The 15951-nt window shown below is 39.9% G+C and overlaps 1 protein-coding gene across 1 annotated transcript in view; it reads right to left on the bottom strand.

Annotated features, from left to right (window-relative positions):
- Dnah12 (dynein axonemal heavy chain 12) overlaps positions 1–15951 on the bottom strand; it is a 192550-nt gene that overhangs the window by 96197 nt on the left and 80402 nt on the right. Inside the window, exons 26-30 of the mRNA XM_052189938.1 lie at positions 14427–14579; positions 13949–14188; positions 9762–10007; positions 9279–9398; positions 91–200 (exon numbers count right to left, since the gene is read on the bottom strand). Of these exons, the coding sequence (XP_052045898.1) occupies positions 91–200; positions 9279–9398; positions 9762–10007; positions 13949–14188; positions 14427–14579 (869 nt within the window). The remainder of the gene's footprint in view (positions 1–90; positions 201–9278; positions 9399–9761; positions 10008–13948; positions 14189–14426; positions 14580–15951) is intronic.

Genomic DNA, 15951 nt, shown 5'->3' with positions numbered 1-15951 from the left:
CGTCCTAATATAAAAAGTTCATTGCTTCTTTTTGTTCTTCAGTTTAATTTAAAATAACATTAAACTATGGCAGATAATCAATATTCTTACCCATGTCGAACAATCATCATTTCATATGTCTGAATAATTTTTTCAAGAAAAAATTTTACAGGCTGAAGATTATGTGCTTGGCAGGTTTCATGTGCACATTCTAAAAATTCCTGAAATAAAATAAAAATGAGATGTGTTTCTACAAAGTGTTATTATAAATCACATCATATGGAAAGAATTTCTCAAATTAAAAAGAATAAATAGAACGAAAATGCTTTTCATATAACAATGTAAGTTATTAATGATTATAGCATCAGATATATGCTTAAATAAGAACAATTCTTTTAATAGAGTTTGCCAAAATTCTATTTTTGGTTAAGAAAGGAATATGTGAGATAACCCTTCATACCACAGCAACTAGGAATAAGCAGAAAGGCTAAAATATCCATAAAATTTTAAGAACCATAAGGCACTGAAAAGGCAAATCATTCTGATGCAACTTAAGTTCAGAAATGGTTTAGTCTTTCCTGAATGTTTTGTCTACATGTATATCAACTCGACCCAAGCTAGAGTCATCTGAGAGGAGGGATCCTCAATTGAGAAAATTCCTCTATAAGATCAGGCTGTAGGCAAGCCTGAAGGGAATTTTCTTAATTAGTGAAAGATGTGAGCATGGGTAGGTGGTGTCACACCAAGGCTGGTCCTGGGTTCTATAAGAAAGCAGGCTGAAGGGAAATGGATGGAGAGAGATAGCTCAGACCCAAACAGACATGCATGGTATGTACTCACTAATAAGTGGATATTAGTCAAAGAAGAAGAAGAAGAAGAAGAAGAAGAAGAAGAAGAAGAAGAAGAAGAAGAAGAAGAAGAAGAAGAAGAAGAAGAAGAAGAAGAAGAAGAAGAAGAAGAAGAAGTACCGAACACCCAGGATACAGTCCACAGAACTCAAAAAGGTTAACAAGCTGAAGAGCCTAAGTAAGGATGCCTCAATCCCATTTGGGAGGGAGAAGAAAGAATCACAGGAGGGAAGAGGGAGGGAGGGACCTGGGTGGGAAAGGGGACAGGGAGGGGAAGAGAGGAACATGGTTAGGTATTGGGTGGGGGGAACAGGACTGAAGTCCTGAAGGACAGCAGAATGGAAACAGGCAACCTCAGGAGGTAGGAGATTGGGGAGGCCCTCTAGAATATACCAGAGACCTGGGAGGTAAGAGCCTCTCAGGACTCAAAGAGAGAGACCTTAGATGAAATACACTACAGTGGGGAGAGCGAACTTGTAGAGCACACCTCCAGCAGAAAGAGAAGGCATCAATGAGGGAGGGGGTTGCCTTCCCACAGTCAAAAATTCTGACCCATAATTGTTCCTGTCTGAAAGAACTGCAGGAACAAAACTGGAGAAAAGCCTGAGGGAAAGAAGGTCCAGCAGCAGGCCCACAGTGGGATGCAGCTTAAGGGGAGGACTCAAGGCTTGACACTATTACTGAGGCTATGGTGTGCTCACAAAAAGAGGCCTATCATGACTGCCCTCTGAAAGACCTAATAAGCACAATTAGAATAACATGAGTTACTAAGTACATATCAATAATTGGTTAAGTGGCGGCAGCAGCAGCAACAGCAGCAGCGGCTGGTCCAGAGGAAGGGCCATCAGCAGTAGAACCAAGCTGACAGGGTCCAGGCAGACCCTGCACCCACGACCACTGGCCATCGCTGGCCAGCCGGGCTACAAGCAGTAGAGGATTTACGGTGCCTTTCACCATACAGAAGCCACATCAGAACTCTGCCTCCCACCAGTCAGATACGAGGCCTCCATATTGGTTCTCAGACGCCAGAGAAATCAGACAGACTGAGGTATGCAAATACAGCCCAAGACCAACATCGCGGGGGTCTAAGCCTGATGGGCGTTGGCCTGCACCCAGGCACTGAGCTGGTCGGGGGGCCACCACCGGTGTGCAAACCCGGCCAGGAGGTTGTTTGCCCGGGCCTGCGTGCATGCCCCCGCCATTTTGCCTACAGGAAGCCAGAGAGTCCTAGCAGGCAAAACCAAGCCGGCTAACAGGCATAGCCCAAAGCAGACATAGCAGGGGTCTCAGACAGTCAGGCCCTGGACTGCCCCCAGGCCCTGGGCTGCTCGGTGGGCCATCTGTGTGCCAACCCGGCCAGGAGGTTGTTAGCCCAGCAGACTCTCCCAGCACTCTCAGGGAGTGCGTGCACTCCGCCATCCTGGCCACCTGACAGACCCAACAACACTCACAGCTGAGGGGAACTTTGCTCAGACATTGGCCTGCCAGGCTTTTGCCTAGACTGAGGGCCTGAGCAGCAAGGCTAGCCTTGTGTGCACCAACCTGGTTGGGAGTTCCGCTGGCCAGCAGAGTGATCAGCAAGCAGAAAAGGTCCCCGCAGCATACACCCCTCAGCACTCCCTGAAGGAGCAAACAGGCACCATCTGGTTCACAGTCACAATCTGGGGCAAAACACACTAGGGCTGCAAAAGCACCCAAGAGGAGGACAGCACATCAGCAATCTGCAACAGGGGAAACCCTGCCATCCAGTGTTGCAGAAATAGCCCTAGAGCTTCTCAGGAAGCTGAAACACCAGCCAGAGACAAGACCAACTAGCTCCAGAGAACAAGATGGCAAAGGGCAAACGCAGGAACGCTACTAACAGAAATCTAGGCAATATGGCAGCATCTGAACCAAACTCTCCAACATCAGCAAGTCCTGGTTATGCCAACACACCAGAAAACAAGATTTGGATTTAAAATCACTGTTCATGATGCTGCTAGAAGAACACAAAAAGGACATGAATGAATCTCTTAAAGAAATACAGGGGAACATGAATAAGCTAGAAACCCGTATAATGGAAACACAAAAATCACTTAAAGAAATGCAGGAGAATAAGGCCCAAGAGATAGAAGCCAATAAAGAAGAAAGGCAAAAAAAAAAAAAAAAAAAAAAAAAAAAAAAAAAAAACTTAAAGAAATGCAGGAGAACTTGAGTCAACAGGCAGAAGTCATGAAAGAGGAAACACAAAAATCTCTTAAAGAATTACAGGAAAACACAAACAAACAAATGATGGAACTGAGCAAAACCATCCTGGATCTAAAAACAGAAGTAGAAACAACTAAGAAATCACAAAGGAGATAGAAAACCTTGAGAAGAAATCAGGGGCCATAGATACAAATATAAACAACAGAATACAAGAGATGGAAGAAAGAATCTCAGATGCTGAAGATACCATAGAAATCATTGACTCAACTGTCAAAGAAAATGCAAAATGCAAAAAGCTTGTATCCCAGAACATCCAGGAAATACAGGATACAATGAGAAGACCAAACCTAAGGATTATAGGTATAAATGAGAGTGAAGATTTACAACAGAAAGGGCCAGCAAATATCTTCAACAAAATTATGGAAGAAAACTTTCCTAACTTAAAGAGAGAGAGATGCCTATGAATATACAAGAAGCCTACAGAACTCCAAACAGACTGGACCTGAGCAGAAATAACTCCTGTCACATAATAATCAAAACCCCAAATGCACTAAACAAAGAAAGAATATTAAAGGCAGTAAGAGAAAAAGGCCAAGTAACATATAAAGGAAGACCTATCAGAATCACACCAGACTTCTCACCAGAGACCATGAAAGCTAGAAGATCCTGGGCAGATGTCATGCAGACTCTAAGAGAACACAAATGTCAGCCAAGACTACTATACCCAGCAAAACTCTCATTCACCATAGATGGAGAAACCAAGATATTCCATGACAAAACCAAATTTACACAATATCTTTCCACAAACCCAGCTCTGCAAAGAATAATGGGAGGAAAACTCCAATACAAGGAGGGAAACTACATCCTGGAAAAGCAAGATAGTTACCTTCCTTCATCAAACCCAAAAGAAGATAACCACTCAAATATAAAAAGAACATCAAAAATAACAGGAAATAATAATCACTGTTCCTTAATATCTCTTAACATCAATGGTCTCAATTCCCCCAATAAAAAGACATAGACTAACAGACTGGATAAGGAAACAGGACCCTACAAGTTGCTGCATACAGGAGACAAACCTCAGTGTCAAAGATAAAAAATACCTTAGAGTAAAAGGCTGGAAGACAATCTTACAAGCCAATGGTCACAGGAAACGAGCAGGAGTAGCCATTCTAATATCAGATAAAATTGACTTTCAACCTCAAGTCATCAAAAGAGACACAGAAGGACACTTCTTGCTGGTCAAAGGAAAAATCCACCAAGAAGAACTTTCAATTCAGAACATCTATGCGCCAAATGCAAGGGCATCCTCATTCGTAAAAGAAACTTTACTAAAGCTCAAAGCACACATTGCACCTAACACAATAATTGTGGGGGACTTCAACACTCCACTCTCCTCAATGGACCAATCGGGAAAACAGAAACTAAACAGGGACACAGTAAAACTAATTGAAGCTTTGGACCAATTGGATTTGACTGATACTTATAGAACATTTCACCCTAAAGCAAAAGAATATACCTTTTTCTCAGCACCTCATGGTTCCTTCTCCAAAATCGACCATATAATTGGTCACAAGACAGACCTCAACAAATATAAGAAGATCAAACTAATCCCATGCCTCTTATCAGATCACTATAGAGTAAGAGTGGTTTTCAATAGCAACAAAAACAACAGAAAGCCCACATACACATGGAGGCTGAACAATACTCTACTCAATGACACCTTGGCCAAAGAAGAAATAAGGAAAGAAATCAGAGACTTTTTAGAATTTAATGAAAATGAAGGCACAACATACCCAAATTTTGGGACACAATGAAAGCAGTGCTAAGAGGAAAACTCATAGCCCTGAGTGCCTCCAAAAAAAAAAAATGGAGAGAGCATACACTAGCAGCTTAACGACACACCTGAAAGTCCTGGAACAAAAAGAAGCCAATTCACCCAGGAGGAGTAGAAGGCAGGAAATCATCAAACTCAGGGCTGAAATCAATCAATTGGAAACAAAGAGAACCATACAAAGAATCAATGAATCCAGGAGCTGGTTCTTTGAGAAAATCAACAAGATAGATAAACCCTTAGCCAGACTGACCAAAGGGCACAGAGAAAGTATCCAAATTAACAAACTTAGAAATGAAAAGGGGGATATAACAACAGAAACTGAGGAAATCCAAAAAATCATCAGATGCTACTACAAGAGCCTATACTCAACACAACTGGAGAATCTGGAGGAAATGGACAATTTCCTTGACAGATACCAAATACCAAAATTAAATCAGGACCAAATAGATCATCTAAACAGTCCCATAATGCCTAATGAAATAGAAGGAGTCATAGAAAGTCTTCCAACCAAAAAAAAGCACAGGACCAGATGGTTTCAGTGCAGAATTCTATCAGACCTTCAAAGAAGAGTTAACACCAATACGCTTCAAACTATTCCACAAAATAGAAACAGAAGGAACACTACCCAATTCCTTCTATGAAGCCACAATTACGCTGATACCAAAACCACACAAAGATCCAACAAAGAAAGAGAACTTCAGGCCAATTTCCTTTATGAACATTGATGCAAAAATACTCAATAAAATTCTTGCCAACCGAATCCAAGAACACATCAAAACGATCATCCACCATGATCAAGTAGGCTTTATCCCAGGAATGCAGGGTTGGTTCAATATACGGAAATCCATCAATGCAATCCACTACATAAACAAACTCAAAGAAAAAAACCACATGGTCATTTCATTGGATGCTGAAAAAGCATTTGACAAAATTCAGCATCCTTTCATGCTTAAAGTCTTGGAAAGACTTTAAGGCTGAAAACATCCAATGGAAAAGAACAGGAATTCAAGGCCCATACCTAAACATAGTAAAAGTAATATACAGCAAACCGGTAGCCAGCATCAAACTAAATGGAGAGAAACTTGAATCAATCCCACTAAAATCAGGGACTAGACAGGGCTGCCCCCTTTCTCCTTATCTTTTCAATATTGTACTTGAGGTACTAGCTCGGGCAATTCGACAACATAAGGAGGTCAAAGGGATACAAATTGGAAAGGAAGAAGTCAAACTATCATTATTTGAAGATGACATCATAGTCTACCTAAGTGACCCAAAAAACTCCACTAGAGAACTCCTACAGCTGATAAACAACTTCAGCAAAGTGGCAGGTTATAAAATCAACTCAAGCAAATCAGTGGCCTTCCTATACTCAAAGGATAAGCAGGCTGAGAAAGAAATTAGGGAAATGACCCCCTTCACAATAGCCACAAACAGTATAAAGTATCTTGGGATGACTCTTACCAAACATGTGAAAGATCTGTATGACAAGAACTTCAAGACTCTGAAGAAGGAAATTGAAGACCTCAAAAAATGGGAAAACCTCCCATGCTCATGGATCGGTAGAATCAATATAGTTAAAATGGCCATTTTGCCAAAAGCAATATACAGATTCAATGCAATACCCATCAAAATCCCAACTCAATTCTTCACAGAATTAGAAAGAGCAATTATCAAATTCATCTAGAATAACAAAAAACCCAGGATAGCTAAAACTATTCTCAGCAACAAAAGAAATTCTGGGGGAATCAGTATCCTTGACCTCAAGCAATACTACAGAGCAATAGTGTTAAAAACTGCATGGTATTGGTACAGTGACAGGCAGGAGGATCAATGGAACAGGATTGAAGATCCAGAAATGAACCCACACACCTATGGCCACTTGATCCTTGACAAAGGGGCTGAAAACATCCAATGGAAAAAAGATAGCCTTTTCAACAAATGGTGCTGGTTCAACTGGAGGTCAGCATGCAGAAGAATGTGAATTGATCCATCCTTGTCTCCTTGTACTAAGCTCAAATCCAAATGGATCAAGGACCTCTACCATAAAGCCAGACACTCTGAAGCTAATAGAAAAGAAACTGGGGAAGACCCTTGAGGACATCGGTATAGGGAGAAAGTTTCTGAACAGAACACCAATAGCGCATGCTCTAAGATCAAGAATTGACAAATGGGACCTCATAAAATTACAAAGTTTCTGTAAGGCAAAGGACACCATCAAGATGACAAATCGGCAACCAACAAATTGGGAAAAGATCTTCACCAATCCTACATCAGATAGAGGGCTAATATCCAATATATATAAAGAACTCAAGAAGTTAGACTCCAGAAAACCAAACAACCCTATTAAAAAATGGGGTACAGAGTTAAACAAAGAATTCTCACCTGAAGAACTTCAGATGGCAGAGAAGCATCTTAAAAAATGCTCAACTTCATTAGTCATTAAGGAAATGCAAATCAAAACAACCCTGAGATTTCACCTTACACCAGTCAGATTGGCTAAGATTAAAAATTCAGGAGACAGCAGGTGTTTGCGAGGATTGTGGAGAAAGAGGAACACTCCTCCACTGCTGGTGGGGTTGCAAACTGGTACAACCACTCTGGAAATCAGTCTGGCGGTTCCTCCGAAAACTGGGCACCTCACTTCCAGAAGATCCTGCTATACCACTCCTGGGCATATACCCAGAAGATTCCCCACCATGTAATAAGGATACATGCTCTACTATGTTCATAGCAGCCCTATTTATAATTGCCAGATGCTGGAAAGAACCCAGGTATCCCTCAACAGAAGAGTGGATGCAAAAAATGTGGTATATCTACACAATGGAGTACTATTCAGCCATTAGAAACAATGAATTCATGAAATTCTTAGGCAAATGGACGGAGCTAGAGAACATCATACTAAGTGAGGTAACCCAGACTCAAAAGGTGAATCATGGTATGCACTCACTAATAAGTGGATATTAACCTAGAAAATTGGAATACCCAAAACATAATCCACACATCAAATGAAGTACAAGAAGAAAGGAGGAGTGGCCCCTTGTTCTGGAAACACTCAGTGAAGCAGTATTGGCAAAACCAGAACGGGGAAGTGGGATGGGGTGGGTGGGAGGACAGGGAGAGAGAAGGGCCTTATGGGACTTTCGGGGAGTGGGGGGCTAGAAAAGGGGAAATCATTTGAAATGTAAATAAAAAATATATCGAATAAAAAAAAGAAAAAAATAATTGGTTAAAATAACTGGATTTATACCTTACATATCAATAATAAATTAAAATAATGTGAGTCACTCCTCATATCAATAATTGATTTGGGTCTGACTCAGCAGATAAGGCCCCTGACACACAGCAGGCCTAACAACTTGAGTTCAGTCCCTGAGAAGCATGTGCTGGAAGGAGAAAACTGACTCCTTGACTCCTGCAAGCTGTTCTCTGACCTCTACATGAGAGCTGCAGCATGCATGTGTGCATGTGCACACACATATATACATACATTAGATAAATAAATAAATAAATAAATAAATACATATTTTAAAACAAACACACACACACACAAGACCAAAGTATTTACTGTCTGTTTCATCTATGGAACACTCACAGAGCAAAACCAAATGGATGAAAAAGACATGCTGTGAAAATAAAAATAAAAAGAGCAGAGGTAGATATACTCATTTTTAAATAGCAAATAAATATTTACAAATAGTAAAAGACTAGAAAGATGAAATAAGCTTTAAGCTGAAAACTATAAAAATATAAAAAATTAGAAAATAATAAAAAATAATAAAACATAGAAAGTCTTCAACAATGACAAAGAGGACAGATTTTCAAAAACAAAACAAAACACCAAGGCAGTTGTAAAAGTATACCCAGCACTGCATGTAATGACATACAGTAAACACATAGGCTCTAAAGTAGGCATGAATTACAAGGCAGTCATAGTAAAGTGTGTTAACATTCTCGTCTCGTTATTTCCTGGACAATCCAAACATCTAATTAATTAAGAAACAAACCTGAATTACACTTCAGTCAAAGTGAAGTTAGTAGATCTAAACATTCTTCCCAAATAGCACTAGACTACAGATTCTTAGGTATACAAGAAAAATTTACAAAATGGATCATATAGTAAGCTACAAACTAAACCTTAACAGATTCAAAATAAAATACCAAATATCTTTTAGTGTTTTTCTATTTCAAATTTGATTCAAATTTTGTGTATTTTGATGGTCATAATCACAGGTGTTTTGCTAACCCTTTAAAAAAACTATTATCAATACTTCTCAAACTTCCAAAATTTTTTGAAAAACAAGGGATGAATCCAAAGTCCCTTGCAAGACCATTCACACAGAATAAAGTCCCCAATTTAATAACGTTTTGTAAATAATTGAGCCATCGGGTAATTTTTTGAACAGAGTAATTCTCATGGGTTCACTTACTCCATAGTCGGCCTCAGGAAGCTTAATTCCAGGAAACAGGTCACTAGTTATTCCATTAAATAAGGGTATGTCATGTGATAGAAACTTTGGTTCATTTACATCTTTAATTGATCGAAGAAGCTAAAATCACAAAGAGACAATGTAATTGCCTGCTCTTACATGTTTACTATGTGGGCGCATACACATGTGTTTGCTCATGCACACACACACACACACACACACACACACTCTTAGCCAAAAGTAAGTTTACTTTATATTGCTCCTAGAATCTCAACAATCAGAAACTAACACTATGCTTATCAAACCTAAAGGTTTTATCCAAAGTATAAAGTACAATAAACAACCTAAAATGACCATTTCAATCTTATCTGAAAGGCTCAGAGTGACAACTCAGCTGCCTCTGTACAGTTCCTGGTTGATCTCACTAAAGAAGTTATCTTTCCATGGAGGTTTTCACCACGCACATACGCCATTAGTACTCACCAGTATGTCCTCATTTTCATTGGGGTATTTTAATTTTAGATTTCCAGCTGCCACTAACACGGCTTTCACTGCTCGCATTCCGTAGTCATAATGAAACTGTGAGGACAGCTGCTCAGAACACAGCCTGTAGGTCATCACTATCTTTATAGACAGAGGTTTTGCGTTCAGAAATCCATAGGAGTAGAGGGAGATTTCTGCGATGAGGGCATAGTTTGGAACCATCATAGCTACTGTTCTGAAAAGAACCTGAGGCATAAAATGAATGAAGTGCATTACTTACATAAAAGAGGCCATTTTTCAAAGTGAAACAGAAGGAGGATCAAAAAATGTGGATAGACACGCTTATTCTCTAAATTCAACATCTACTTATAAACTAATGCTTTCAGCGATAGATGTTTTTATGTACTCAATAGTTTGGGACTTCTTTTTTTTATTGGATATTTTCTTTATTTACATTTCAAATGTTATCCCCTTACCCGGGGTTTCCCTGCCTCCTGGAAACTCCCTATTCCATCCTTCCTCCCCCTGCTCCTATGAAGGTGTTCCTCCATCTACCCCACTCCCACCTCCCCACCCTCAATTCCCCTACTCTGGGGCAACTATCAAGCCTTCATAGGACCAAGGACCTCTCCTCCCATTGATGCCTGACAAGGCAATCCTCTGCTACATATGCAGCTGGAGCCATGTGTCCTTCTTGGTTGGTGGATTAGTCCCTGGGAGCTCTGGTGTGTCTGATTGATTGATACTGTTGTTCTTCCTATAAGGTTACAAACCCCTTCAGCTTGTTCAGTCCTTTCTCTAACTCCCCCATTGGGGACCCCATGCTTAGTCCAATGGTTGGCTGTGAGAATCCGCCTCTGTATTTGTCAGGCTCTGGCAGGGTCTCTCAGGAGACATCCATATCAGGCTCCTTTCAGCAAGCATTTCTTGGCATCTACAATAGTGCTGGGGTGGAAAGATCTCCCATACTCATGGATTGGCAGGATTGATATAGTAAAAATGGCCATCTTGCCGAAAGCAAGCTACAAATTCAATGCAATCCCCAACAAAATTCCAAATCATGGAGTTAGAAAGAGCAATTTGCAAATTCATTTAGAAGAACAAAAACCTCAGGGTATTGAAAACTAGTCTCAACAATAAAAGAACTTCTGGGGGAATCACCATCCCTGACCTCATGCTGTATTACAGAGCAATAGTGATAAAAACAAACAAACAAACAAACAACTGTATGGGATTGGTACAGAGAGAGATAGGAAAATCAATGGAATAGAATTGAAGACCCAGAAATGAATCCACACACCTATGGTCACTTGATATTCGACAAAGGAGCTAAGACCATCCAGTGGGAAAAAAGACAGCATTCTTACAAATGGTGCTGGTTCAACTGGTGGTCAGCATGTAGAAAAATGTACATCAACCCATTCTTATCTCCCTGAACAAAGCTCAAGTCCAGGTGGATCAAGGATCACCCGCATAAAACCAGGTACACTGAAACTTATAGAGGAAGAAAGTGGGGAGGAGCCCCAAACACATGGGCACAAGGAAAAATTTCCTGAACAGAACCAGAACACCAATGGCCTATGCTCTAAGATCAAGAATCAACAATGGGACCTCATAAAACTGCAAAACTTCTGTAAGGCAAAGGACACTGTCAATAGGACAAAATGGCAACCATCAGATTGGGAAAAGATCTTTACCAATCCTACATCTGATGGAGGACTAATATCCAATATGTACAAAGGATTCAAGAAGTTAGACTCCAGAGAATCAAATAGCCCTATTACAAATGGGTACAGAGCTAAACAAAGAATTCTCAACTGAGGACTACCAAATGGCTGAGAAGCACCTAAAGAAATGTTCAACATCCCTAGTTATCAGGGAAATGCAAATCAAAACAACCTCACACCAGTCAGAATGGCTAAAATAAAAAATTCAGGTGACAGCAGATGCTAGCGAGGATGTGGAGAAAGACAAACATTCCTCCATTGCTGGTGGGATTGCAAGCTGGTACAACCACAGTACCTAAGGATAATAGGTATAGAAGAGAGCAAAAGTTCCCAACTTAAAAGGGCAGTAAATATCTTCAACGAAATTTTAGAAGGAAACTTCTCTAACCTAAAGAAAGAAATGCCCAAGAACATACAAAAAGCCTACAGAACTCCAAATAGCCTGGACTGGAAAAGAAATTCCTCCCATCACATAATAATCAAAACACCAAATGCACTAAACAAAGAAAAAATATAAAAAGCAGTAAGGGAAAAAGGTCAAGTAACATATAAAGGCAGACCTATCAGAATTACACCAGACTTTTCCCCAGGGACTATAAAAGCTAGAAGACCTTGGGCAGACCTCATACAGACCCTAAGAGAACACAAATGCCAGCCCAGGCTACTACACTCAGCAAAACTCTCAATTACCATAGACGGAGAAAACAAGATATTCAATGGCAAAACCAAATTTACACAATATCTTTCCATAAATCCAGCCCTACAAAGGATAATAGATGGGAAACACCAAAACAATGAGGGAAACTACACCCTAGAAAAGAGCAAGAAGGTAATCTTTCAGCAAACCCAAAAGAAGATAGCCGATAGCCACACAAACATAATTTCACCTCTTACAACAAAAATAACAGGAAATAGCAATCACTTTTCCTTAATATCTCTTAACATCAATGGACTCAATTCCCCAATAAAAAGACATAGACTAACTGTAGATACATAAACAGGACCCAGCATTGAGGAAACACACCTCAGTGACAAAGACAGACACTACCTCAGAGTAAAAGGTTGGAAAACAATTTTCCAAGAAAATGGTCTCAAGAATCAAACTGGCGTAGCCCTTCTAATACCGAACAAAATCGACTTTCAACCAAAAGTTGTAAAAAAAGACAAGGAAGGACACTTCATACTGGAAAAGGAAAATCTACCAAGATGAACTCTCAGTCCTGAACATCTATGCTCCACATGTAAGTGAACCCACGTTCATTAAAGAAATTTTACTAAAGCTCAAAGAACACAGTGTATCTCACACAATAATAGTGGGATACTTCAACTCCCTACTCTCAGCAATAGAAGCAGAAACCAGAAAGAGACACAGTGAAACTAACAGAAGATATGAACCAAATGGATCTAACAGACATTTATAGAACATTTTTCATCCTAAAGCAAAAGAATATACCTTTTTCTCAGCACCTCATGGTACCTTCTCTAAAATTGACCATATAATTGGTCACAAAACAGGTATCAACAGATACAAAAAGATTAAAATAATCCCATGCCTCCTATCAGATCATCACAGACTAAGGATGTTCTTAAATACCAACACAAAAATACCAAAAGCCCACATACATGTGGACTTTGAACAATGCTCTTCTCAATGATAGCTTGGTCAAGGAAGAAATAAAGACAAAATTAAAGACTTTTTAGAATTTAATGAAAATGAAGACATATCATACCACAACTTATGGGACACAATGAAAGCAGTGCTAAGAGGAAAACTCATAGCTCTAAGTGCCTCCAAAAAGAAACTGGAGAGAGCTTACACTAGCAATTTGACAGCACACCTGAAAGCTCTAGAACAAAAAGAAGCAAATACTACCAAGAGGAGTAGACAACAGGAAATAATCAAACTCAGGGCTGAAATCAACCAAATAGAAACAAAAAGAACTATACAAAGAATCAACACAACCAGGAGCTGGTTCCTTGAGAAAGTCAACAAGATAGATAAACCCTTAGCCAGACTAACCAGAGGGCACAGAGACAGTATTTCAAATTAATAAAATAGGAAATGAAAAGGGAGACATAACAATGAAATATGAAATATATCTTAAAATAATTATTCTGTTTGTTGATTATTAACAGTTGGGATTATTAAAATCATGTTTTACAGAGAGAGAGAGAGAGAGAAAGAGAGAGAGAGAGAGAGAGAGAGAGAGAGAGAGAGAGAGAGCAAGCTGGGCACGGAAGCATAAATGTGGAATACTTGGCAATTTAGTGAGACTGTCTCAAGACTGTTTAATAAACTCAGCCTTGGGCAGCAGTTCAGTGGTAGAGGGCTTGTTTAGCATGTGTGAGCCCAAGCCTTTGCATCACCAAACAACAAGTGCTTGGAGCTTTGACTTATACCACATGGGAAAGGGAGGAAGGAAATGGCCAGCAAACAAACTTATAGTCCCCAAAACTTACCTTGAGGTTGTCTGGCAATTCAGAACGTCCTGCATAGCCAGGGTTCATGGTAATAGCTACAAAACAGTTTGGATTGAGCTTGAGTTCTGTCCCTTCAAAAACAAACACTTCTAGTTTCTGCTGGATAGCTCTCTGAATGCAGAGAATCTGCTGTGCCACCACGGAGAGCACTTCCAGTTCAATTCGATTGAATTCATCAAAGCAAGCCCAAGCACCCGAAGAAGCCAGTCCTTTAAAAAACTAAGGAGACGGGAGGCAAATGGTTAATTTTCTTGGTTTTGTTGTTGTTGTTGTTGTTGTTTTTTAAAAGACATTTGACCTTCTAACTCAAAATTAAAATTAAGCTTTAAAAGCTCCAAGGATATCTAATCAAAGCTCAAGTAACAAGTAAACTACAACCTGTACTATTAGCACAGGACTTTGCCTCAGTGTGCCCAGGCAGACCTAGCTGGAAGCCAGTGACTTGTGATACTACTACCTTTCCCATTGCTAGATAGTCTAGCCCGTCGGAGCAGTTGAACACTACACACTGCACAGCCAGCGCTTTGGCCAGATCCTTGGTGGTTTCCGTTTTTCCTGTGCCTGCTGGCCCTTCTGGGGCACCTCCGAGGTTTAAATAGAAGGCACCTATCTGGATTTAAAAAAAAAACAAAAAAAGTTTGTGTGAAAATAATCTATGATTAATTGAAACATCAAATAGACAACATAGCTAGCCATTGGCCAAGTGAAGTTACTTGTATTTGTAGCTTCAGGGAAGCCAGGTATTATTATATTGTTATCTTTAAGCATAGAACTTATGACTATACAAATAGAAAGTTTAAAGGGTCTCCACAGCTAGTAAAATGTAGCAAAACCTCCTTATTGTCTAATTCTTCACATGTACTAGTTCTCCCTTCAAGAACAGATAGTCTAGCTCTGAGGGAGTAAAATTAACTCCAGGTGGTTTTCTTCAGAAAGTAGATGTGGAGGTCCAGGCAGAAGATAAAAAGACACTCTCCAGATGGCTAGTGGCAAAGAGGGTAAAGGCCCAGCTCAGTGGCACCGATGGGTCTAGACTTGGAAGACAAATGAATGTGACGTCTATGATTTCTCAGGACTGTGCTCCTTACTCTTGGGATGTTCTCCATTTTCTGCATCCCCAAAGAACTGTTCTGTATTTCTCTTATCACTACCTTCCCTTTACACTTTGTATTTTAGTTGATATGCATTCTTCTTTTTCATTAACCAGAGTTTAAATTCACCAGTGTATTAATTATTTCTCTAATAAATCATATGCACAAGAATCCTCGCTTCATCTGCTACTGGAGAACTCAACTTCACACTCTAACTGCTTGGCATTTTAGTGGGTTGCTGTTTCTCCACACCCTTCCTCAATTCCAAGGTTGTGTTGGCAGATGCAGCAAATGAAAATGCACAAGGAAACTTAAATTTCAGATCAACAATGGATGGTTGTTAACAGTTCCTTCGCTTCCTTACATTATTTAGAGGACACACACACACACACACACACACACACCACAAACCATGTAATGATGCTTCAGTTAACAGCAGATGATGCCAATAACATATGCCACACAACCTCTTCCTGTTGGCCATAAGCAACTAGTTTTGCGGAACATCTAGTTTTGCAAATTCATATTTTTTGGCATTTGCATGAGACACACTTTGCACGAGAATGTATATCTATCCTTAAATGACACATGACACATGAGTATATTTTCAGTCACTTGAAATGTAGATTTAACTAGAGGTACTAGATCTGCCATTATTGTGGACTTTTACTAGTTGTACTGCTGCCTTCCCAGAGATAAGTTAATAAAAGAGGGACCAGAGAGATGGAAAAGCAGGTAAAGGTATTTGACACCAGACCTGACAACCTGAGTTTACTCCCCAGGACCCATAAGGTAGGAGAGAACAGACTCCTGAAAGTTGTTCTCTGACCTGGGCACAGGCAGCACCCCACTCTCACAAACATACACACATAAATACTCATAAAAATGTTT

This window comes from Apodemus sylvaticus, chromosome 8 (genome assembly GCF_947179515.1).
Source record: "Apodemus sylvaticus chromosome 8, mApoSyl1.1, whole genome shotgun sequence".
NCBI classification, from domain to species: Eukaryota; Metazoa; Chordata; class Mammalia; order Rodentia; family Muridae; genus Apodemus; species Apodemus sylvaticus.
This window is presented reverse-complemented; position numbering and strand designations above follow the sequence as displayed.